Source organism: Clupea harengus, chromosome 5 (assembly GCF_900700415.2).
Source record: "Clupea harengus chromosome 5, Ch_v2.0.2, whole genome shotgun sequence".
In the NCBI taxonomy this organism is placed as follows: domain Eukaryota; kingdom Metazoa; phylum Chordata; class Actinopteri; order Clupeiformes; family Clupeidae; genus Clupea; species Clupea harengus.
In genome coordinates, this window is record NC_045156.1 from 5,256,601 (window position 1) to 5,279,443 (window position 22,843).

General features: G+C 43.1%; 2 protein-coding genes across 5 annotated transcripts; both read left to right on the top strand.

Annotated features, from left to right (window-relative positions):
• The first annotated feature begins 2,042 nt into the window (after nucleotides 1-2,042).
• Nucleotides 2,043-9,629, top strand: rae1 (ribonucleic acid export 1). 4 transcript variants are annotated; one of them, XM_012841230.3, is made up of 13 exons: nucleotides 2,043-2,147; nucleotides 2,635-2,743; nucleotides 2,839-2,943; nucleotides 3,279-3,371; nucleotides 3,955-4,041; nucleotides 4,185-4,271; nucleotides 5,059-5,130; nucleotides 6,574-6,681; nucleotides 7,225-7,331; nucleotides 7,445-7,520; nucleotides 7,849-8,043; nucleotides 8,398-8,483; nucleotides 9,228-9,629. In XM_012841230.3, coding segments are annotated over exons 2-13 (1,107 nt in total). In that variant the 5' UTR covers nucleotides 2,043-2,147; nucleotides 2,635-2,653; the 3' UTR covers nucleotides 9,229-9,629. The 4 variants fall into 4 exon arrangements, with proteins under 4 accessions (XP_012696684.1, XP_031423303.1, XP_012696683.1 ...); XM_031567443.2 differs by lacking the exon at nucleotides 9,228-9,629 and adding an exon at nucleotides 8,924-9,183; XM_031567445.2 differs by lacking the exons at nucleotides 2,043-2,147; nucleotides 9,228-9,629 and adding exons at nucleotides 2,213-2,351; nucleotides 8,924-9,183.
• A 2,051-nt stretch (nucleotides 9,630-11,680) lies between these two features.
• LOC105912297 (RNA-binding protein 38) lies at nucleotides 11,681-22,469 on the top strand. Its single transcript, XM_012841252.3, has 4 exons — nucleotides 11,681-12,133; nucleotides 14,268-14,391; nucleotides 15,060-15,114; nucleotides 20,491-22,469. The coding sequence occupies exons 1-4, from the start codon at nucleotides 11,921-11,923 to the stop codon at nucleotides 20,825-20,827; spliced, it is 729 nt and encodes a 242-aa protein (XP_012696706.1). The 5' UTR covers nucleotides 11,681-11,920; the 3' UTR covers nucleotides 20,828-22,469.
• Nucleotides 22,470-22,843: the final 374 nt, after the last annotated feature.

Below are 22,843 nucleotides of genomic sequence, written 5' to 3' on the forward strand. Positions count from 1 at the left end.
ACTCTCATCATAGACTGTCTCACAGTCTGCACCTTAAGTTTTATCCATAGGATTTATAATTCTGTTGAGCTGGTGTTAAAGGCACAGTCTGCGATTCTACTCCAGTTTACTTTCAGCTAATTGCTCCTCACAGTCCTCTAGCTGTCCATGCTTGTGTGTGCACTCAGGTGTTTGTACACAGTTTTGGCTCTGTAAATTGGAAACAAAGTGGCTCGGATTGAGAAATACATATTCCAGCCAATCAGCACATTGCTTCAGGAGCACGGAACGGAGGGATTAGTCAACTGTTAAGATCAGATATCAACAACGCTTTTGCCATTATCACACACTGTGCCTTTAATTACTTCTACAGTGCGACTGTCTTTAGTCTGGTGATTCCACCTCTCACCCCCACCCCCCATATTTCTCTGTCCTGGACATCCTCAATAGGGATTAATTGGGGTTAAGTGGTTTAATGGAATTAGCTGACAAATTGACATAATTTAAAATCAAATTGAAAGGGATTGGATCAATCACTCCCTGTAGGTTGATCAGACATAGATTTAGAAAAACTTTTCTCAGTTGAGAGTTTTCCAAGAATCTCCAAACAATCCTTCAGTACCTATCAACCACTTCACCAACATTCCAGTGTTTTATCTACTGAGTTCTCTCTCTTTCTCTGTCACTCTTACTATACATTACATTACGTATTTTAGTTTGACATATTTTAGAAAGCATACATTCTAAAAAATGCTGGGTTGTTTTTGTAAACCAAACGCTGGGTTGAGGCTGTTGGATCATTTTGTTGGGTTATTTTTACTCATTCTGGGTTGTTGTCTGTAACCCCAGTGCCTCCTCCTCTCCTCCACCAGATGTCACATAATCTACCCAGCGGCTCGGCCACTTTAAATCAGCTGTTTCATTATTTGAGCTGTGACAAGTTTAAAAAACAGTAGTTACTCTTCCAACCATCCTGCCCAGCAGTTTTCAAGTTTCAACATGTACTGGAAAACAGGCGGTTTTGGAATAAAATAAAGGTTTGTATCTATACTTTTAACCTTTTTTGGATTCTTTCCAACCTAGCATTTTTTAGAGTGTACCTTATTGTTGGCATGTGTTCCCAAAGGCTCCTGAAAGGTTCATAGAGCCTTAGCTTTTAACTAATCAGAATTTCAGGCATGATCTGAGTCTTTAGAATGTCAGTAGGCTTAATGTATCGTTTCTCAATGTCTAGTTTGTGCTACCTTGATTAGGTAGTAAAGCATATTATAATTTTGATTAATGGACTGGAGTTAACCCTTGGGACACTGAGGCCTGTTAGACTCTTTCTGCCATGCCTTGATATTTTTGTATATTTCTCCTAACTAAAAATATTGAATCAAAAGTGGCATATATGATTATACTGTATTCTAGAAGACCTCAGCAATAATAACATGAGAGTAATATTTTTTTATTTAAATCAAATGTAAACATACCCTTACAAAAACCTACTTTCAGAGGTGACAAAAATAAGTGGAATATTTTATGACAAGGGGGTTGTACAGGTGATGGATTGTATGAATTCCTCCAGGCCCAATATCAATCCTACCAGGATTTTGTGATTTCACACATTCACGCAAATTATGGATTTCCTGAAACTGCAATTTGGGTTGCGATTTTCTGCTATTACCACAATAATAAAACACAGTCGTGGAATTTCTGCATTAGTTGTAATTGCTTTCTTTATCAAAATTGTATTGTCAAAGTCACAGCAATTCTAAACACACTTTTTGAGGATTCCCACAGCAAATTCACTCATTTTTGGCTGCAACAATCCCAACTAACCTTTACAAGAATCTGGTGGGATTGCAAATGCTTTCCCCCTCTATGGCAAGTATGCCTAAATATATTCACAGCACGAGATAACCTAGAAAAAACGTTTTGGTTTTATATAACTAAATTATTGGTGAGATACTAAACAGATGTAATATTTTCAAATTATGAGGGGGTGCTTCTTGTCATTGCTGGAGATTGGATTAAAGGTAAAATCATGCCTTTGACCAAAACGGCTTACCACACGACAAAATAGAAGATGATGTTATCAACCTGCGACGAAATTAGCTGTTCGGCTCATGGATGTGCGACGTTTTCATGTCCCGTGTCGAGTGTATGGCTTAAATCTATTTTAGGTTAGTGATATATATATATATATATATATACACACATGTATATATTTATTTATTTATGCATGATTAAACATTAAGCAGAAGGAAAATGTTAGATAGTTTTATATTATGAGCCAAACATTGGACGGGTACTGTCTAATTTAGCTGTCTAGCATCGTGGGGTTGGCTGTTGCAGACCGGTGGTAGAGATTACCGCCTTGAGTTGCGGTAGTTGTATTCTGTAGCTATATCATTTTTGTAATAATACAGAGAGCTTCGGTATGCGGCCATATTTAGAAATGTTGACTGCTAGAAAATGTTGTATGCATGATATTCAGCTCTGGTCGTTCTCTTTAGCAAAGTTAGCTGACTAGCTTGCAGTGTTGTTAGCTTGCCAGCTAGTTAGCATATGCATGTTCCAGTACCATACCGGGTAGCTATGTAGTTTGTCTTTTGCCATCTTTGTTTAACCATACATATAAACTAAGATGTGTATCCTTGCTCTATGCAGCAACCTTGCACAGCCTACCATGAGTTTATTTGGGACAAATGCCGGTTTCGGCACCGGAGGAACGAGTGTGTTTGGGAGTACCACGACAGACACACATAATCCAATGAAGGTAAATTATGCACAACCCCAGCCAGATAGTTTTCAGTCGAACCTTAATTTCGTAACTGACTGAATGTCCTGCTCTCCCATGGCATGATTCTACAGGATGTAGAGGTGACGTCTCCGCCTGATGACAGCATAAGCTGTCTGGCCTTTAGCCCCCCTACTCTCCCCGGAAACTTTCTTATTGGAGGCTCTTGGGCCAACGATGTAAGTGTATGATAACCCCAAGCTTTCACCCTCCCGTCTTGTGTTTTGTAGTTTAACAGACTCTTTGTCCGTAGTCATATATTTTGAACTGATTAAACAGCTGGATCATTTATTGTAGACAATGTTGTTCTATGTTCTATGTATTGTCTGCCACCTAATTTGGGTCAGCCCATAATTGTATTAGGGCGTTAAAGGAAACTACTATTATCTTTAAAGCCTTTGCGAAAATAGAAATGCATCTTGATCATCTTTTTAGGTTGATAAATGCACACATATGATAATATGGCCACGTTTCTCATAAATAATGTCCATTTTTCCTTTTATCTCTCGCTCAGGTGCGATGTTGGGAAGTGCAGGACAATGGTCAAACTGTGCCTAAAGCCCAGCAGATGCACACAGGCCCGGTGCTGGACGTGTGTTGGAGCGACGTATGTGATTTCCCAACAAGTGTTTATCCTCTTAAACATAATTGCACTGTGGAGTAGCTCACACTACACGCTATTTACTATATCAGAAAATTACTATTTGAATTTGATTCTAGCAGCTACAGGGAGCCAATGATGGGTAATCAGCAGAGGAGTGATGTGTTTCCTCTGGTTGATTGCCAATATTGTCTGATAAAAATAACAATAACAAATGCATTGATAGATTTTTCTTCCAACATAAACTTGGAAAGTAATCACACAAGACCCAACACAATTTTAGCACCTGTTGAATATTGGTCATGGCTATAGTGAGTTTGAATACATTTAGATGCGAATTGCAACCTACATTCAAAGGGAATGTGAAATTATTTGAACAAATTGTCACTTGCTGTCTGACATTCTGACATTTCACAAATTGATGTATGTAACCAATGTAGTTGTAAATGACAAGGTTAAGTCAGCATTACAGGTTTTCTCCTGTACACCAACAGACCTTTCACATGCCCTAATTTGGGAATCACTCCTCTGTGTGATGCAACAGCAGAATGTGTCAGCTCTGCTTATGCCTTGTTTAATTGTACAACAGGATGGGAGTAAAGTCTTCACTGCCTCATGTGACAAAACAGCCAAGATGTGGGATTTGAACAGCAACCAGGCGATGCAGATAGCACAAGTAAGGCAGCACATATTTGATCAATACTCGTGGCCTAACTTCTGTGAGGTGCTGATTTTAATCTTTCTTTCTGACATTCTTTTTTTACTAATGCATCATAAAACTCTTATGGTCTTTCAAAACCAAATGTGTTCTTGTTTTAGCATGATGGTCCAATTAAATCAATCCACTGGATAAAGGCCCCGAACTATAGCTGTATTATGACTGCGAGTTGGGACAAAACACTGAAGGTAAGACATAACCTCTAAGGGATGGTATTTACTGAAATAACTCAGAACCTGCCATGAAGTGCCTTGGCTGTGTCAATGGGCAATAATGATTAAGTGTGTAACTCTTTGGTAATCCAGTAGGTGCTCAAAATTATTGACAAAATTATTGACAACAAACAATTTATTGTAGTTGAGTAAGACTCAGAAGCATATTGGTTGGTTGGAGGTTGTCAGCAGGGTTTTCCCAGCTCGATATGAGGCCAAGACAGTTTTACCTTAAACATCATGTGATCCGTGTGTGTGTACTGCCGTCTACGACATCTACCACCTCAAACCAAAATACTATTTTTGAACTGTTGAAATTCTAATGCTGAGGAAAATGAAAACGTTATGGTCTTCAAGCCTATTTTAACAACATGAAAGGGCTTTATTGTAATGGTAATTGAACATAAATCAAACAATGTTTTAACTTTCTGAACAAACTGGATTTTTTTTATCGACCTTGTACTGTATGTCCTTGTCTATACTGCTGGGTTCTTATTTGTTCTCTTACTCTGTAAAAGACATTGATATTCTCACTATTTTTGAGTTTTTTGCTGTGAAGAAGATATTTTGAGCATTCTAGATTTCTCAGCTGTATGGCAGTAAAAAATATTTTAGAAAATTGTTTCCTAGAATAAGTCTAATCTCCCTCTGTGTGTGTGTGTGTGTGTGTGTGTGTGTGTGTGTGTGTCTCTCTCTCTCTCTCTCTCTCTCTCCTTTCCCTCCCCTCTTTTTCCTCCATCCCTTTTTCTTATCATGTTGGCAGTTCTGGGACACGCGCTCCCCAAACCCTATGATGTCACTGCAGATGCCAGAACGTGCCTACTGTGCCGACGTGGTAAGGCATAACACCCTATTTTCACAGATAGTCAGCTGTCCATATTGTAGTCATTTGTCAGTGTCACTCATCATCCTTTAATCCATCCTAGGAGGAGATAGACCTCCAGTATTTTTTACCTGAGCCCTGGGTCATCCTTTATGGGTCCAAATTTTACTAGAAACAAAAATGACTGAAAAACACGAAACGGCTGTACAATGTAATCCTATGGGGCAAGCATCCGCTTCAAAGTAAACTGCTTGTTTTCACCACTGACAGGCTCGTAATTAGGGATGAGATTTGATAAGATTTTAACGATTCTGATTCCATTCCGATTCCTGCTTATCGATTCCATTCCTTATCGATTATTTTTGGGCAAGAAAAAAAAAAAAAGTACAAATGGGTTTATTTTAGTGCTGTCAGTTTAACGCGTTATTAACGGCGTTAACGCAAACCCATTTTAACGCCGTTAATTTTTTTATCGCGAGATTAACGCGATTTTTTTTTATAATTATTATTTATTTATTTTTATTTTTTTGGCCTCGCAAACTGTGTAGTATGCGAACGTTACGGTTTGAGTGAATGGTGAGCGCGATACCGCGAAATGGATGATAAAAAGCTTCTGAATGGAAAGTTTACTTTTAAAAGTTGTGTTGTGCAAAAGAAGCGAGCTTCACTGTTGTCTGAAAATGTCAACAGGCAGCTGGCTGAAAGCAAATAAGTAGTAGGCTTACCTTTTATTGGTAACCTAACTGTTACGGTTCAATGTTTCTGAAATAAGAGGCCTGACTGCTATGTTCCCAGCAAACTTGAAAAAAAGAAAATATTAAGCCATGGTTTAACTGCACTATAGGCTAAGTCCTTGTTTACCTGAAATGTGCACTTTATAATTTTATTTTGTACCGCCCTGTTTGGCAATATTGGTTTTCAATAAAATAAAACATTTGCATAAAGCAAGCCAATCAACTTTTCCATGTTAAGGGCATTCAAATAAAAATAAAAAGATGGAAAAATAAATAAACGAAGGGACATTTAGAATAGATAAAAATTTGCGAATTAATCGCGATTCATTTTGAGTTAACTATGACATAAATGCGATTAATCGCGATTAAATATTTTAATCGTTTGACAGCACAAGTTTATTTACATTAATTTTCTTTTATATAATATTCTCTGAATAGATGGAACCGGTTCTTAACAAGAATTCCCATCCCTACTCGTAATGTTATTATAAGTGTCTAACAACATGGATACGATCCCTACAGAGATAGACTTCTGTCTATTTACCTCAGTAACTGTAAAGAAACTGTTGAGAAATGACTGTGTCTACAATTGTTAGTTCTTCCAGACTGGGGTGGAGGAAGAGGAAAGTAAACTAATGACCGTTAAGAGTTCCCCTTTAAGTTATTCATATTAGCTAATGTAGTATGTAGTGACGATGTACTGGACTCCCCTCTTTCTCAGGTGTATCCCATGGCAGTGATTGCCACGGCAGAGAGAGGTCTGCTTGTGTACCAGCTGGAGAATCAGCCATCAGAGTTCCGTCGAATAGATTCACCTCTGAAGCACCAGGTGAGCTTCGTGTTCTTCTCACTCTGATCGCATGGCTTTGGTTTATCTTGTTAGTAGCTGGGTTTCCATCTAACTTTCTAATGTGAATTTTGACCATTCAAATAGGAAATCCTGAGTGGAAACGCTTGAAATTCTATAAGAATTGTATTCGCTGGAAAGGGAGTGGATTAACTCCTGAGTCGCATTAGGTATAACACGACTAAGGTTGATGGAAATACGTTTATTCATATTTGTTGCAATTATATTTTGTGTTTCTAAAGTTGCTCTTACAACCTGAAGTTTTGAACCCTCAGCTGTTCACAACTCTTCTCTTTATTAAGACTCTTTGGCCGAATTTTCATGAAGGCGCTTAAAATATGTGAATGAGTTGCATGAAAACCCAGCTACTGTTTAGCCTTGATGGTGCTTTGTGAATTAAAAGTGATTTCAGCTAAATTGGCTTTTGTCCATTGTTAAATTGGTTGCCATATGCATTGCTTTATTAATGTCTTTAAATGTCAAATAATGCTGGTTAATTCTGTGATTCACAACCTTTCTGTCCAGCATCGTTGTGTGGCCATCTTCAAGGACAAGCAAAACAAGCCCACTGGCTTTGCGCTCGGCAGCATCGAGGGCAGAGTGGCCATTCACTACATTAATCCTCCAAATCCGTGAGTGTCCATTAGTGTTTTTAAAGGTTTAGTCACATATGGTGTTCTTCAAAAAGACACACCAAAGGACTGGTGCTAAGGAGTATGTTTTTGTGTGCTGGCCTGTATTCTAGAGCCAAGGACAACTTCACCTTCAAGTGCCATAGGTCCAATGGAACCAACACTGCCACTCCCCAGGATATCTATGCTGTAAGTCTAGCTTTTCAATACAGTGAACACATATATTTTATCTCTGTGTGTGTGTGTGTGTGTGTGTGTTCATTGCTTGATAGGCATTTTAGTCTTTTTTTCTTTTTTTTTTTTGCAGACTCTAAAGTCCTTTTTTCATGTAACTGGAAAGTGAAATGGCTAGTTCCACTGCAGAAGCCTTGAGAGCAGAGGTTCTGACACTGCTTTTAGCATGTCTCATGAGTGTTGCCACAGCCTTTGAACCCAGTGACATGTGGACTGTATGTCTTAGTTATGGATCTGTGCCTCCGCCATGGTCATGTGTCTTGGGCCTGTTGTTTTTTACCAGGTGAATGCCATTGCTTTCCACCCTGTCCATGGCACCTTGGCAACTGTGGGCTCAGATGGCCGCTTCAGCTTCTGGGACAAGGATGCCCGCACCAAGCTGAAGACCTCAGAACAGCTGGATCAGCCAATCACAGCCTGCTGCTTCAACAACAATGGAAATATCTGCGCCTACTCCTCCAGTTATGACTGGTCAAAGGTGTGACAGATTCTCAGATGTACTATGCTATCAATTCTATTTCAAGTTTCAAGCCTCTGCTTTGGTTGCTGCTGTAATGATCTTCTGTTGGACTAATTCTCATTGTGGCTGTTCTTTAGGCAAAGTTTTATTGTTGTCCAGAATGTAGTGCAGAATCATGACATTCAGGACATATGTGGCATAGCTTGAAGGTATTCTGTGGAATATGGGAAGCTGTTCACCAAGAAGAGAGTAGATGTTAACATTTTAGCAATGTTGACGTGATTTAAGGTGGAGCCTTCCTTTAAATAAGTGACTTCTGGCTCACCATAAGTGTGTTTTTGATTTTAAACCTGTCCTGTGTATGTTACCCAGGGCCATGAGTACTACAACCCCCAGAAGAAGAACTACATCTTCCTGCGGAACGCTGCCGAGGAGCTGAAGCCTCGGAACAAGAAATGGTGAGAGCCGGGCAGCGGTCGTGTCCGTTATCCCTGGTATCACCAAACAGGGCTACCCTCCTTCCTTTGCACTGACTGCACTCAGTGCCATGGTGGCACATGGCCGGGGCTCGTCTACCCCACAATCCCATGTTGCGTTGCATGCCGGGATATTGCAGATATATGCCGTTTTTTATTAATTTTTTGCTTCTATTTATTTGCGTTAATTATTTATTAAGTGAATAATGCTGATTCAAAAAGAACAGCTGGATTCAGAATCCAGAGAGAGTGCTGTGGCATTAAGCATGTCCCTGACTTCGCCCAGAGGGGTCGGGCAGGGCCTCCTGATGAGATCAGGGCTGTGCTGCTTTAGTTACACTGATGTCTGGGAGACAAGCTGCTCCTTGTAGCAGAGCCAACATACGCTTCCAGTAGTAACTTTCAACTTTCACCCATTCTAGTGCTGATGGAATCTCACTCATTCCTACTTAAAACAAAGAAAATCAGGTATTTTACAGTGACGTTAAGTCAGTTTAATAAGAGATGCATTTATATTTTTGTAGAGAATTTTTGTGTGTAAAAACAGCTGAATGTCGCTGAAATTAACAAAAGGAGATTATTGAGAATCTATTGCAGATAAATATAAAATGTCAAGTGTCTCTTCCGTTTGCTTGTGGGAGTGGTGGGCAGAAGCGAACAATAAACCTCCTTTAAAACTCAATGCAGAATGTTTGAATGACTGACTCCTCCCCTCCCTGTCTTTAGATTCTTCGCGTGCTGAGTTCCATCTCTGGTGGGGAAATTTGGAGGAGCGGCTTTAGTGTGTATATACAGGAGAGAACCCCCTTTTGGCTTACACCTGGACCAATGGCGAGGCTTTGCTTACTGTGTATGGACCAATCAGAAGGGGCCAACCTGCCCTTGTGTGATGACAGCTTTGTGACTTCGGGTCATATGAGGGTAGCCGTTCTTTGTTGCTCATCATAATTGTTGGTGGTAAAATCTTTTTTTATATTCATGTCTGCAGTTATTTTTTATATGGCTCATCAGAGGATACAGTGGTTTCTTTGTTTGTTTCACCTTTGCTTTACTGTCATTGCGTGGTGTAGCTCGATCTTGAAATGTAAAGTCAATAAATAATTCTGTGCAGGACTCTACGGATTTTTACATAATGTTGTCTTTTCCATATTTGTCCAGAACTACCTGGTGCCAGTCGTGATTACTTCATTGAGCAGAACACAAATAACTAACTGATGTGCTCTACCTTATCCTTAAATAGGTGATCTCTTTGCTTTATATATATTGTTAATTTCCGGTGATGGCCAACACAAAACACAAGCCAGGAAGAATTGGTCAATCGAGTGCGTTCTCCGAGAGCGTCGTTGAACAATTAGCTATCCTACCATACTTAAATGATAGTGTCCAAAATGATATAGAGACTGTCTCCACGGTTACCACGGTGGTTGCTCAGCGACGCTTTCTGGAAACACATTTCAGATAAATCCTCTTCACATCACTGTCGTTACAGCAGCCGTCCACTAGGGGGAGTGCTTGTGCTTTATCTCGACTGCACCTCAATAGAACTAAATAGTCAAGTCTGTCTTTCTCAAGCTAAGGCTGAGGATCAAAGCCAGGCCCATGAATCACACAGGTGAGGCTGGAGGAAGTGCGAACATGGGGAATCTATCAAAAGAATACGAATTAGAAGCAGGAGGTGAGCAACAAAGAATACACGTGAGAACATGGGAGTCCTTACAGCAGAAGAGGTGTGAAAGGGGGCACTTTATTGTGGTCATTAGGATGTCGCCTCACTGTCAGATATGGCTCCGGCCACTTAGCAGACGCCTTCAAAGACAGAGAGGGCATCCACGCTGACAGACAGGACTGCCTGTGTGTGGGGGGTCAGCAGCTTTAGCTTTAGATTTCTCTCCCCCCATGTCAACAAATAAAAGATGTGAGCACTGTACTAGGTCTGCCTACAACACCTACATATACTTGGAAATCCCATATCACCTCTGTGCCAAGAGGGGTTATTAGCCCGGGCTGCCCGCAAGAAAATGAATTTAACGGCAGCACTAGTGATGTAGGACAGTTTATTCAGTTGTTTGCCCTGTCATGTTCTTTGTGTTCTTCATGGGATTTGCTTACATACTTGTCTAACTTTTTATTAGGTCCACTAGAGAAGCTGTTTAACCATTTTCTTTAGGAACCAGACTCATATGACCAAACTTACTAGGGGAAATCCTTACACAGAGATTGGAACACAGTATGTGTGACCTATTGAGTTCCCCACCAAATATGTATTGTAACAGTTTCACTTTAAATGATGTGTACGTCTTAGAAGTTTATTTATTGAAATATACATGGTTTTCATCGCACTCCACAGAAGTTGACATTCACCAGACTGAATTATTATGCCAATTGCATAACGTAAGCGCGGTGATAAGGTAGCATTCCCCCATGTACGTAATGTGCGATAGGCCTACCCCAACCTCGCGTACAGTCAGAGCGAATACGCTCATGATCCCAATAGCCTAGTATACCACCAAGACTCATTCGTTATCGGATAAACAGTAAGACTAGATTTACGATGTCTTCTGTGTTTAATAAACCAAGCTAAGGCGGTCTAGTGGCAGTTTGAGGCATAAAATATGAGTCTTTTGTGCTGTTGTGTTGCCAAGAAGATATGGTTAACTAGGCGATAAGGAAGTGGTTTTACACGTGTGCGGCAGAGGTATTGTTTGAGTTGGGTTTAAAACTAGTTACCAATGTTGCTTGCTGTCAACAACAAACTCAAGAAATTATTAAAAACACTATAGGTCGGCTCCATCCTACATAGCCAATTCCACGTGGGTTTTTTTGTGCACATTATTCTTTTGTAAAGGTAGGCTGTCATTTCAATGTGTTTATTATCCTAAACCTACTAAAGTGTGACAATATCATTCATTAAACTTGGTTTTATGAATTCCCGAACAAACAAGATATGCAGACCATAGTGCTGTCCTCATGTTGATAGCTTATTGGTGTTGGGCGCGCTTTCCAGAGTAGTCTACAGTCTAGTTCCTTTGTTTGATTAAGGACAAAAGCAGGTGCAAAAGATTTGGGGAGGAGACTTGGGAGGGATCACGTCGAAGTTATTGACACGATCTGTGGTCATAGGCCAAAATGATGAGAAGGCGTGGTTTCCCACAGTTGGTATATAAATACCCGGAACTAAGAAGTCGGTAGTTTTTCAATAGAAAGTGGTCTCCCGTGGACTTCACCGGTCCTTTACAATAGGCATGTGCCGCTTGGGATAAAGACTTGAAGGACATAAGACTGGAGCTGAGACGCAGGGACAATCGAAGTGTTGCCAGTAATTTATTGAAGTTGCGCAGCGCGAGTTGCTGTGTTCAGCCTCGCTAACTGTTAACAGTTGGTAACCCAGTCGTCTCAGTTTTGTCAGTTACACGGGACAAATGCTTCTGCATCCATTTGTGAACGGCGCGCATGAAGTTATGCATCCAACCGCAATTCAGAAAGACACTACCTTCACGAAGATCTTTGTTGGTGGTTTGCCTTACCACACCAACGATGCCTCCCTCAGAAAGTATTTCGAGGCTTACGGCGACATTGATGAGGCTGTGGTGATAACGGACCGGCAGACTGGCAAATCCAGAGGATACGGCTTTGTAAGTATTTGGCATTGACTTATCTCTTCACTTGACTCGGGCATGAGTGTGGGAATGTTCATGCGCGAAGTCTGCACTCTACCTGATGTCGTTTGCTTTGGAACTTTTAAAGACCTTTTTATCTGCTGCTGACAACCATTGCCTAACCCTATCACAACAACGCATGTAAATAACGGACATTATGTTGCTGAAAAGATGAGGCTGGGTTGGTGGTCACCATAATATCTAGTGATTTACAAACATTCAGCGTGTTTGTATGTATATATGTGTAATGTTTATATGGTGTTTGCGATTGCATTTTAACCCAACTGTTGTTTTAAGACATGCTGACCTTATGACCTTACTTATATCACAAATGTTTTATCCTCGATTCAGAAGAACACTAGTATTAAGGAGGATACTGAATTTAGATTGGACGCCTGTCAATAGTAGCCCCAAATAGTTCGATTTTGTCTTTTATTAAGTCGCCCTAGGATGACCGGCAGAACACTCCCCTAAATCATGTAGAATAATTAGGTTGAATGAGTCTGGCACACACGTCGAAAGAGCTGCAGAGCATGTCTGTAAAAGCAGCGTTGTCCTTGAGGTAGCCCTCAACAGAAAATGCCCTGTCCATTATTTCTTTCTCTACCCACTGACAGTATTTGATTTGCAGCGCTAAATTACTAGTTGTACGAGTTGAGCGATAAGCAGATTGTATATCTTAACATATGCTCCCCCCACCATCGACCCACTCTTGTTGGGGAGAAGAAAAAAAACTCACTGCACACATGCTGGAAGAGCTCCCGAGTTGCAGAGGGTCATGCTTGCATGAACTTGTGGGCTTTCCTTGCTTTTTATGGTGATATTTCAATCGGGGGAAGGGGGGTGATGGCAAAGGATAAGAGCACTCAGCCCATAAAGTGGTGTTTATGTAGTCATAACCGTCGTGGAAGTACGTATTATTTCTTTCCCCAAAGATGGACTGACTCGCATGCATGAGCAGAGGTCCAAAGGTCCCCCTTTCAGAACAGACCCGGTCTCCGATTCCTCATCAGCTCCCTTCCCCCGTCCATCACCTGAAGCCACAGTTGAGAGACTTGCAGTTCAACCTCATGGATTTACAAAAGCTCATCCTTGAAACCCCCCCATGGAGTTCTCAGATTATTTAGAGATTTAAAATGGCAAAACTGTCTTATCAGCAATCCTAAACATAAGGCGTAAGATGCATTGGAAACCCAGTCAGTTCTTTCTCTAAGTATTTTTGGTTTATAGTAGGCTACAGTCCTTTTTATTTAAATGAAAAAAAAAAAAGGATTAGGTCAACCCACACATAGATAGGGGTCCAAGGTAATTATGCAAATATTTATGAGGGAGTCTGTGAGAGGGCCTTTCATAGTAGCACCAAAGCAACAGAAGCCAAAGAAGGGATGGAAAAGAAATGCTCTCGCGGAAAGTGTGTGTGTGTGAGACCAAGCCATAAGACAATCTGTGTAGTGCTGACACTCAACAGATAGAGGAACAGCCCTAGTTCCGCCACTAACGGCTAACCCAGTTCACCTTCTGGTGTTTCAGGTCTAACAGGCTCAGGGATATGTGGGCGCCTGTGTCTAAGAATGTGGTGGTCCCTCTGATGAAGCTGCAGAGAAAGCGTATATCACATAACCTAGTTACAGGGAAGCCTGTTCCTGCTAGACTGGGTCTCCTCTCCTGTTCTTCTATGAGTCAGAGAAAACTCACAAAGAGCTTTGGCTTGAAATACTTGTAGGACAAAATAATCCAGCTATGCAGGGCACATGGACATGCTTCCTGTGGACGCGCATGTTTTCACAACACCAGTCAGAATGTGTTATCTCTAGACTATATCTAGGTCAACAGTCACTCTTAAGAATTGTTGTATGCCAAAATGACTAACAAATTACATAAATTATGTTCTTCAATTATATGTATGACTAACCAAACCGCAACTTTGGTAATGTGGCTGTAAGGCAACCATGAGTGTATTTCCTTGGGATTTAGTTTTTCGGGGGGGTTATGGGTTCAAAATAGGGTGTTCAACTTCAGTTGATTCACCAAGCATTAACTTAAAGGGATTTGTCCATAAAGGCAGAGTGGATGCTGTTGTCTCACCAAACGCCCTGTTGTTTGCCCCTAGGTGACCATGACTGACAGGGGGGCGGCAGATCGCGCCTGCAAAGATCCCAACCCCATCATTGATGGGAGAAAGGCCAATGTTAATCTCGCCTACCTCGGAGCCAAGCCCCGCAGTATGCAGACAGGTAAATAAAGACCAGCACCACAGACCATAACGGTCCCATTAAAATAACACTCACATTAACAATAACACAGCCAATCATGGAGACACGCTCAGCCCTAAGACTTTACTCGTATTTCTTTCTTTCTTTATTCTCTTAGTCTCCCTCACCACGATCCCCCACCCCCTCACTTTTAGGATTTGTGTATTTACAACCACTTTCACACTCTTTGTACACACAGAGGCGATAGTATCCAGACCTCCTCGCCTAAAGATCTTTGCGTTTATACACAGTGTCGTCGTCCCCCCCCCCCAGCTGTCTAACGTCCTCACCACCATTTCTATGCATCATTCTCATGGCAGTGCCCCATAGCTATTAACTTGTCAGCAGTACTCTCTAAGAACCTTTTTTATTTAAACCACTTAATTAGCTCGCAAGTCCATCTGGCCATATGACACTGGTATTCTGTGGGCCACTACTGATTGAGTGAAATGCTGTGGGTTGCTTATCAAGTCATATTTACTTTAGCATATGGCTAAACATTATCCCTTACATATGGTTTTATGCTTTTAAAGCTGTTGGGAATGTGTTTGGAGGTACAAACTTGTATTTATTCAGACCATGTAACACACCATCTCGTAAGACTGTTTATTAACTGCTTCCCTTGTCGTTTTTTTTTTTTAATCCTTCAGGAATCTCTATTGGTGTGCAGCAAGTTCACCCTGCACTGCTCCAGAGGCAGTATGGGTAAGTCAATGCTGAAATGTCACACTGAATATTAAAGCCGTAATGTCTTCAGTCTTAACCCCAGCTGCCTGTTTTTGGGATGCTGTTACAGTACCACACACAAACACATCCTCACACTCATGATATTCTGTTCAGAAAAGCAGGCCAGGCTTTGCTCACATCCTTTGTGACATATATGTTCCTCTTTGTGGACTGTGACACTCGCCTCAACACACACAACAGTGGTCTTTCCTCTGTCTAGTTTTCCATCATCTGCTCTCTTATGAGCTGGGTGTTTGGGTGTATGTGTTGACGTGTTGATGTGCTCACATCACATACATATCTGTAAAGAAAAACAAGTCCTTGGTGCAAGCTCCTGTATTATTTTAATGATCCCTACTCTGTCTTTGTGACATGGCTGAAGCAGAGGCACGAGGATTGCAGCAGCTGTAAATGTTTTGCTCTGCTCTGATGGAGGTCAGAGATTCACTCCTTCACTGAAGCCTGCGTAGGGCGTTGGGCTGCAATGCAGCACTGGAACTCTGACCTCGAGCTGAGGCCGCACAAAGGACAGAGCTCTCCCTGAGTCTGTGCACTTGAAGAGGTGCTTGAAGTCACCAGTGTTTCTTCTCGGCTGTCCTTAAACTTAACCCACATTATTGCCACAGGGCGAGAAGTTTCAGACACCATTGGTTTATTCACCATGGCAACAGACTGTGGCTCTTATTCATGTTGGTGAGGTTGTGTTCACCCGAGGAGGGGAAGGCTAGTTGAGGCCAGGGGGATGCACTTTTAAACCCAGCCACACTTGTAAGATCATATCTGCTGCGCTCCATGATCAGAGTTCCCCCATTAAGCACAGAACAGGTTGCCATGGTGACGAGGTGGAGAGTTGTGGAGTGAAACCTGCTGTGTGTGTGTGTGTGTGTGTGTGTGTGTGTGTGTGTGTGTGTGTGTGTGTGTGTGTGTGTGTGTGTGTGTGTGTGTGTGTGTGTGTGTGTGTGTGTGTGTGTGTGTGTGTGTGTGTGTGTGTGTGTGTGTGTGTGTGTGTGTGTGTGTGTGTGTGTGTGTGTTTGGCATTTGTGTCTGACAGGTGCTAGCTCTTATTCCCTCAATTACACCCTTCATACAAGTTTAAGCCCAGTACCCCTCCCCCCAAACACACACACTCACTGAGAACACCTGTCTTCCTCCCCTGGGGCTATTGTCAGAGAGAGCTCAGGGACTTTTACATATGGTGTGGTGTGGTGTTCTGTGCTGCCCATGGCTATGTGGAGATGTTGTGGGGGGCGCTGCTGATCCTCGAGCTCGGCCCTGGGCTGCCTCGGTGGCAGGTTTGACGCCCGTGTGTGACGGGGCCCCTTTTGGTGGGGGGGGGGGGGCAACTCCCGGCTCAGCTGCGCTCAGCGGCACAGCCACGGGGGAGCAGGGTGCCACGGATCAGGCAGGTTGAGCCTAAAAGTTACGATGTCGCTTCTAGAACTGTCAAGTGTATGTGTGAGGGAGCGAGAAACTTACACATTCAGCTTCCTAGCTGTTTCCCAAACTTCCCCTTTTATCCAACTTTGACTTACCTTCATATTTTATTCTTCTTTGTAGTGAGCCAGAGTTCTGTCTTTTTTTTTTTTTGTGCTTTTGTGGGATCAGATTTGGTGGCATTGTCAGGGCGTGATTAGACCGAGGGATTGAAAGTTGACACCTTGGTGAGACTGGAGGGGTGTTCACGGCTGGGGAGCAGAAGGAGGATGGTGGGGGAAGGGAGATCGGAAGCTGAGCTCCCTGCTCCTCTGGACTAATTGGGTGTAAACTAGCACTACCTTTGTCAGTGTACCACTTTTTAGTATGTGAAAACTACAGATCCCCCCCAAACACCTTCTTCTTCTTTGCGATAATAAGCTTAATAACCACCAATCTAATTGTGTGCTCTTGTCGCCTCTAGACTAAATTAGACATGGCAAAAAGGAGCTAGTCTTTGAGGGGTAAATGGTGCGTGAGTGAGTAGAGGTGGTAGACATGGAGAGGGCGAGAGAGGGAGTGAAAGAACGTTCCGGGGAGAGAGATATGGGTTGTTAGGGTGGTGGTGTGATGTATGTGCTAGATGCCTTTTTGTCCGTGATGCTGTCCTCTGTCCAATTGGCATGCCTGGCACCCGCTGGCCGTCAGCAAAAAGTCACACGACCTCGTGACCTTTCTGCGCTCTCTCTCTCTCTCTCTCTCTCTCTCTCTCTCTCTCTGCCTTGTGCTGCTTGAGTGTCTGTTTTTGGATCACCAAGAGGCCTGAGGAGATCTTTTCTCTCTTTCCTTCTGCACGTTTCTCTTTTCCTCCCGTGTCAATCCACGATTTTACAAGAGAACATCATGACCAACAATGGTGATGTTTACCGGTACTGGGGGGAATTTGGGAGGGAGATGTCTTCAAGGCTTAAAAGGCCAGTGCTTAGACTTGGTCTGATAGCCTAAATGTATTTTTCTACGAAGCATCTTCCAGACCTGCTGTTCACCCACAGCCTTTAAAAAAATTCAAATAATATTAATTTCAGTTTGCTACACTAGGCAAACTAGGCACTCAAACACACTTATCTGTTGTAAGTTTCTCTTTCATTTGTTTGGGGTTTCCCAGAAGACAAAGTTTAGCAACAGTGTTGCCATTTTTAAACTTCCCCTGCCCACTGGTTTATTATTAGGCATGTAGAGGTGATGTCTGTGAAGAATCCGCTGCAGCAGTAATACATGGTTGAAGATCATCCTCAGGAGTTGCAGTGCACATGACTGCCATGGTGTGTGTGTGCGTGTGTGTGCGTGTGTGTGTGTGTGTGTGTGGGCGCGAACGTGACAGACTGTCTCTGTGTGTGTCAGAGGCATCTCTACTGCTGGATCCGTCAGGGGTGGGAGGATTCCAGGAGCCTGAGCCTTGTTTCTGATCGAATGGATGTCAGAGCTTCTGAATTCCCGACTTATTTCGAGCTTCCCACTTCCCACTCTATTTTTCCATGATCTGTCCTCGCAGTAGATCACAGAACCACACCGAAAAACTCCACAACTGCCACCACCCTCCTCCAAGGGACACGAGCGGTTTCGCTCTCGGCACAGTGTGGCCTTCCTCTGTGATGAACTGCTCTGTCCACTGCCCACTAACTGGGACTGTGTGCCATAGCTAGGAGAGTGAGTGTGTGTGTGTGTGTGAGCCAGGGAGAGCGAGACTTGTGTTTGCTCAGTGTGTGTGTGTGTGTGTGTGTGTGTGTGTGTGTGTGTGTGTGTGTGTGTGTGTGTGTGTGTGTGTGTGTGTGTGTGTGTGTGTGTGTGTGTGTGTGCACTAGCAAGAGCGTGTGTGCATGTGAAAGAGCGTACACAAAAACGTCCTTGACCGCTGTGTCAGCCATGCCTGGACGGCTGTGAGCTTAAACAAAGCTGTTACTGCCTTCATTTTCCCCCCACAAGCCAAAGGACTAAGAAGAGCTTGTGTGGGCGCCTCAGACCACAAAGCCTGTCTTTTTATTGTGTGTGTGTGTGTCTACGCGTGTGTGTGTCTACGCGTGTGTGTGTTGGTGTGTGTGTGTATGTTAATGTATTATTTTCCTCTGTTATCTGATACCCCATTGATGCTGACTATCCAACCTCCATGTCTGTGCTAACCACCACTGTCCACCATCCATTTCCTCTTGGTTGCTCCATGTACTCCCAGCTGAAGGATTGAGCCAAGGCGGGGAGAGAGAAGACACTGGAGGCTGCGTCTGGGCCTTGTGTGGAGCTCCCCCAACAATTGTGACTGCCCTCATCCCTTCACCTCCCCTCCTAAGGTGCCAGTGATGGCTTGAGAGTGCAGTGCAGTGTGCTTTTGACAAACTCGAGTGCCTTATCTTTTTGTGTGTGTGTGTGTGTGTGTGTGTGTGTGTGTGTGTGTGTGTGTGTGTGTGTGTGTGTGTGTGTGTGTGTGTGTGTGTGTGTGTGTGTGTGTGTGTGTGTGTGTGTGTGTGTGTGTGTGTGTGTGTGTGTGTGTGTGTGTGTGTGTGTGTGTGTTCTGCCGTGGAAATATTGTGGCCATGATTTTTAAAGGCTGCCGTCTCGTGTGCAACTGGCATGGTTTTTGGTTTGCAGTGGGGAGTGTGGTGGTGTTCTGTGTTTTAAAGTTTGGCCATAGGGATGGGGTGGGGATGGGCTTCTGGTGTGTGTGTGTGTTTGTGTGTGCGCGCGCTCAAGGAGGGGGCTGAGTGTCAGTGGATGTCTCACACGTCTCCACACACAACATTTCCTGTGTCAGTGAGTGGATGTGTGCTGTGACTTCACTGTTTCATCTCGTCCTGTCTCGTCTCGCTTGCTGCTCACCACAGCTGCCTGACTCGACTGTACCATCCCCTAAAGACAGCGGGAGGTCATCTTTTGTTACTTCAAATAATGACGATCATCATCATAATAATAATTGTGTGTTAATTATAATTATTATTAAGGTAATTTATTTTCCCTAACTGGAAGACAAATACATTACTGGGTTATTTGTCTTCCTCCTAAGTACAATGGCATTAGCTGACACTGTTGGAATTGAAACACTGGTGGAGACTTTCTTTTCTAAAAAAAAGGAAAAGTAGTGTGAGATTGTTCCAACAGTCATGTATGCCTCTTCCTTTGTGGCAAAAGCTATGGTCATTGTTTTGTGTGGGTTTTCTTTTTGTGTGTGTGTTTGTGTGTAAGTTGGTGTGTTTAAAGTGGACCTTTTAAACTGTATTTACCAGGTAGATTCACCCTACCAACCCCTGAGTTGTTCAGGAGAGGGTTGAGGACATCATTAATTCCCCCCCCCCCCCCCCCAATAAGCTCCCCTGACCACAAAGAAAAAGACCACAGCCGCTACGGTTAAGTCAACAGTAAACTATGGCAGCTGAAGGTGACCAGCTTTAAGTGTGTGTGTGTGTGTGTGTGTGTGTGTGTGTGTGTGTGTGTGTGTGTGTGTGTGTGTGTGTGTGTGTGTGTGTGTGTGTGTGTGTGTGTGTGTGTGTGTGTGTGTGTGTGTGTGTGTGTGTTCTGTACACATTTTACTTATCCAGTGAGTGGCAGCTGTTAAAACACTTGCTGGTGTCTGGAGAAGAGCTGCCAGAAACGGCTGTCTCCCTCCACTCCCCAGCCTTAACAGGACCTTTCGGTTTTTCACCACCCTCTGCTTCAGTCCCCCCCCCCCTCCCCCACTGCGTTCTGCTGGTGTGGTGGTGGGTGGCGTGGCGTCTGGCTTGCATCTCGCCGTTGAATCTGCAGGCCCAGAGAAGCATCCGAGAGCGAGAGAGAGAGCTGCTAACTCTGCCAGATCTTTGTTTTTGTTCTTGTCCTCCTGTGAGGAATGCGTCTGTGGTGTGTTGGGAGTTTAACGCCCTTGTGGTTCTGTTTGTGTGTCTCTTCCCTCTCTGGCAGACTGGCCCAGCACTATGTGTACCCTCAGGCCTACATGCAGCCCAACCTCGTGCTCCCCTCCCAGGTGGCATCCACCATGAACCCCCAGTATCTGGACTACAGCGCGGCCTACGCCCAGTACGCCGCGGCCGCCGCCTACGAGCAGTACCCTTACTCTGCTTCGCCGGGCTTTGTGGGGTACACCTACGCCACCAGCCCCACCTCCTCGGCCTCCACTGCCGCAGCCCCCACCCCCGGCGCACTCCACCAGAGCCTGCCGGCCACGGCCTCCCAGGCTCCCCCCACCTTCATCCAGTATGCCCCCCAGCAACACGTGCAGCCAGACCGCATGCAGTGAGCGCCGGACCACAACCCCCACACACTGGCCCACAGGGAGGTGGGGAGACGGAGAGGGTTGTCTCCGGGGCGCAGGGCTGTGTTGTAGGATGGACGTTTGCACTATAACATCAGGATGGAGCCCGGGAGAGGGGGAGATGGTTACCATGGTTACCATAGGCCACAGCACCACATGGTCTTTTTCAGAAGGGCTTCCACAAAAAAAAAAAAAAAAAAAAAAACTCACTTTTTTTTTTTCATTGCTATAATTATTATTATTATTATTATCATTATTAGTATGTTGTTATTCGAATTATCATTGTTGTCAAGGTAATCTTTATTGTATTAATGTCTATATATGTTTAGTGTCAAATGTCAAAATTTCAATTTTCTTTTTTTAATGTAATTTTCAATCAATGTGAACCTCACATTCGTGTTGTTGGATGAGAATGGAGGCAGGGTTGGCTGTCTGGTGCAGCTGAGCTCCAGCAAGGATCCTCAGACTCATGTGACACTCCCCGTCCCCGCAAAGTCGTGGCCACGTAATTTGCGGGATAGAGGGTGGGGAGGGAAAGGGAGAAAGAACAGGTGTTGGGTGTGCTGAACTCGAAAGTTGCACCTCAAGCCCTCATCCATTGTACAAGAGTGAGGCGCTGCTCTCCGAACACCCACGTGAATACTGTTTGGACAAAACAAGAACACTCTTAATTTTCTTCCCCCACCCACCGCGCCCTCTCTTTCTCTTCCCCGATCCTGCTTATTCTTCGTCTCTGTCTCTCCTCCCACCCTCTGAGATTTTACTGAGGACAACACAACTATATGGAGACTTCTAGAATAAGAACTTGATGTTGAGTATACAGACACCAGACTGACTACCTTTTTTTAACATAAAGCGGCCTTAAAAATGAAACTCCTTTAAAACTTTTTTTTTTCCCCCTTCCTTTTTTAAATGCTTATTTTAAACAAGGTTACTCCTTTTCTCACTAACCTAATATTTATGTTAGAACACACTCGTCCCCTCAGTCTTTTTGATGTATTCTGAGTGGATGTAGATGATCTCAGTACGATCTGAACACAGGGATTACGGGTGAAGGCTCAGGAGCATTTGGGATTAACATGTAAAGGTAGCTGACACTGAGATGCCTGTGTGTTTTGTAAAACTGTTAATCCAAAATGATTGTGAACTTTTTTTCTTTTCTTGAAAAGGACATTCGTGTACAGCATTGTCAAGTTGCCACATGTAAGTGCATTTGCAGTATTTATGTTTATTTAAGGAACAACCTGTGGGTTTTTTTTTTCTTCTTTTTTTTTTTTTTTTTAATAATCTAAACTTCTCAGCAGGTGCATAGACTGCAGTAAATGTTGCCTCCATTTAAGGCGCATGAGTGTATATCCAGATCAATGGACCCCCCCCCTTCTCACATCCTTTTCAAGTTAAAAATATTTTTTTCAAATTCCGTCGCACCTTTTTTTGAAATTTTGTACACTTGCTTTTTCTTGAGTCTACTGATTTGCATGTATGCCCAAGCAGGAGTTGGCCATTTGGAAAGTCCAATGGTTCACATGCATCTATACAGAAGAACGTGTTGGTAGCGTACATGTCAGCATCTGCGAATAAGCCATACCAAGAGAGTCTTGGAAATAAAGAATTTGTGTATAATAAATATTACTGGTGAGTTTCTTTTAAATTTTATTTTTCATTATTTTATTGGTTGGGTCTTTTGGTTTATGAAGCGTTTGGTGTTATAAAACCGTTATTTATCATCTTAAAATGACTGTAAACCATATTTTACTGAAATACTTTCTTTCAACTTTTAGTAAGACTGTTATTGGACTGTAATCAACACAACACTACAGTTATCAAGCTGACGCCGAGAACTCAAGTGTGACCTACTGGTCTATCAGTTGGCCTGTGCAAACAGCAAGGAGAAGTTTGTTGTTGTCATGTCAGGGCCCTCTAACACACCCACAAACAATACAGATCTGCATTTATTAAATGTAGCATTTTCCCACAAATATAGTAATTACATTTGCAGGA

What these genes read in the sequence shown, in the direction of transcription:
- rae1 (XM_031567443.2), top strand. Translation starts at nt 2,654, where the DNA reads ATGAGTTTATTTGGGACAAATGCCGGTTTCGGCACCGGAGGAACGAGT. An exon ending in AGGCGATGCAGATAGCACAA is followed by an intron (nt 4,042 to 4,184) that starts GTAAGGCAGCAC and finishes TTCTTGTTTTAG; the next exon opens with CATGATGGTCCAATTAAATC. An exon ending in TACATTAATCCTCCAAATCC is followed by an intron (nt 7,332 to 7,444) that starts GTGAGTGTCCAT and finishes CCTGTATTCTAG; the next exon opens with AGCCAAGGACAACTTCACCT.
- LOC105912297 (XM_012841252.3), top strand. Translation starts at nt 11,921, where the DNA reads ATGCTTCTGCATCCATTTGTGAACGGCGCGCATGAAGTTATGCATCCA. An exon ending in GCCCCGCAGTATGCAGACAG is followed by an intron (nt 14,392 to 15,059) that starts GTAAATAAAGAC and finishes TTAATCCTTCAG; the next exon opens with GAATCTCTATTGGTGTGCAG. An exon ending in CTGCTCCAGAGGCAGTATGG is followed by an intron (nt 15,115 to 20,490) that starts GTAAGTCAATGC and finishes CCTCTCTGGCAG; the next exon opens with ACTGGCCCAGCACTATGTGT.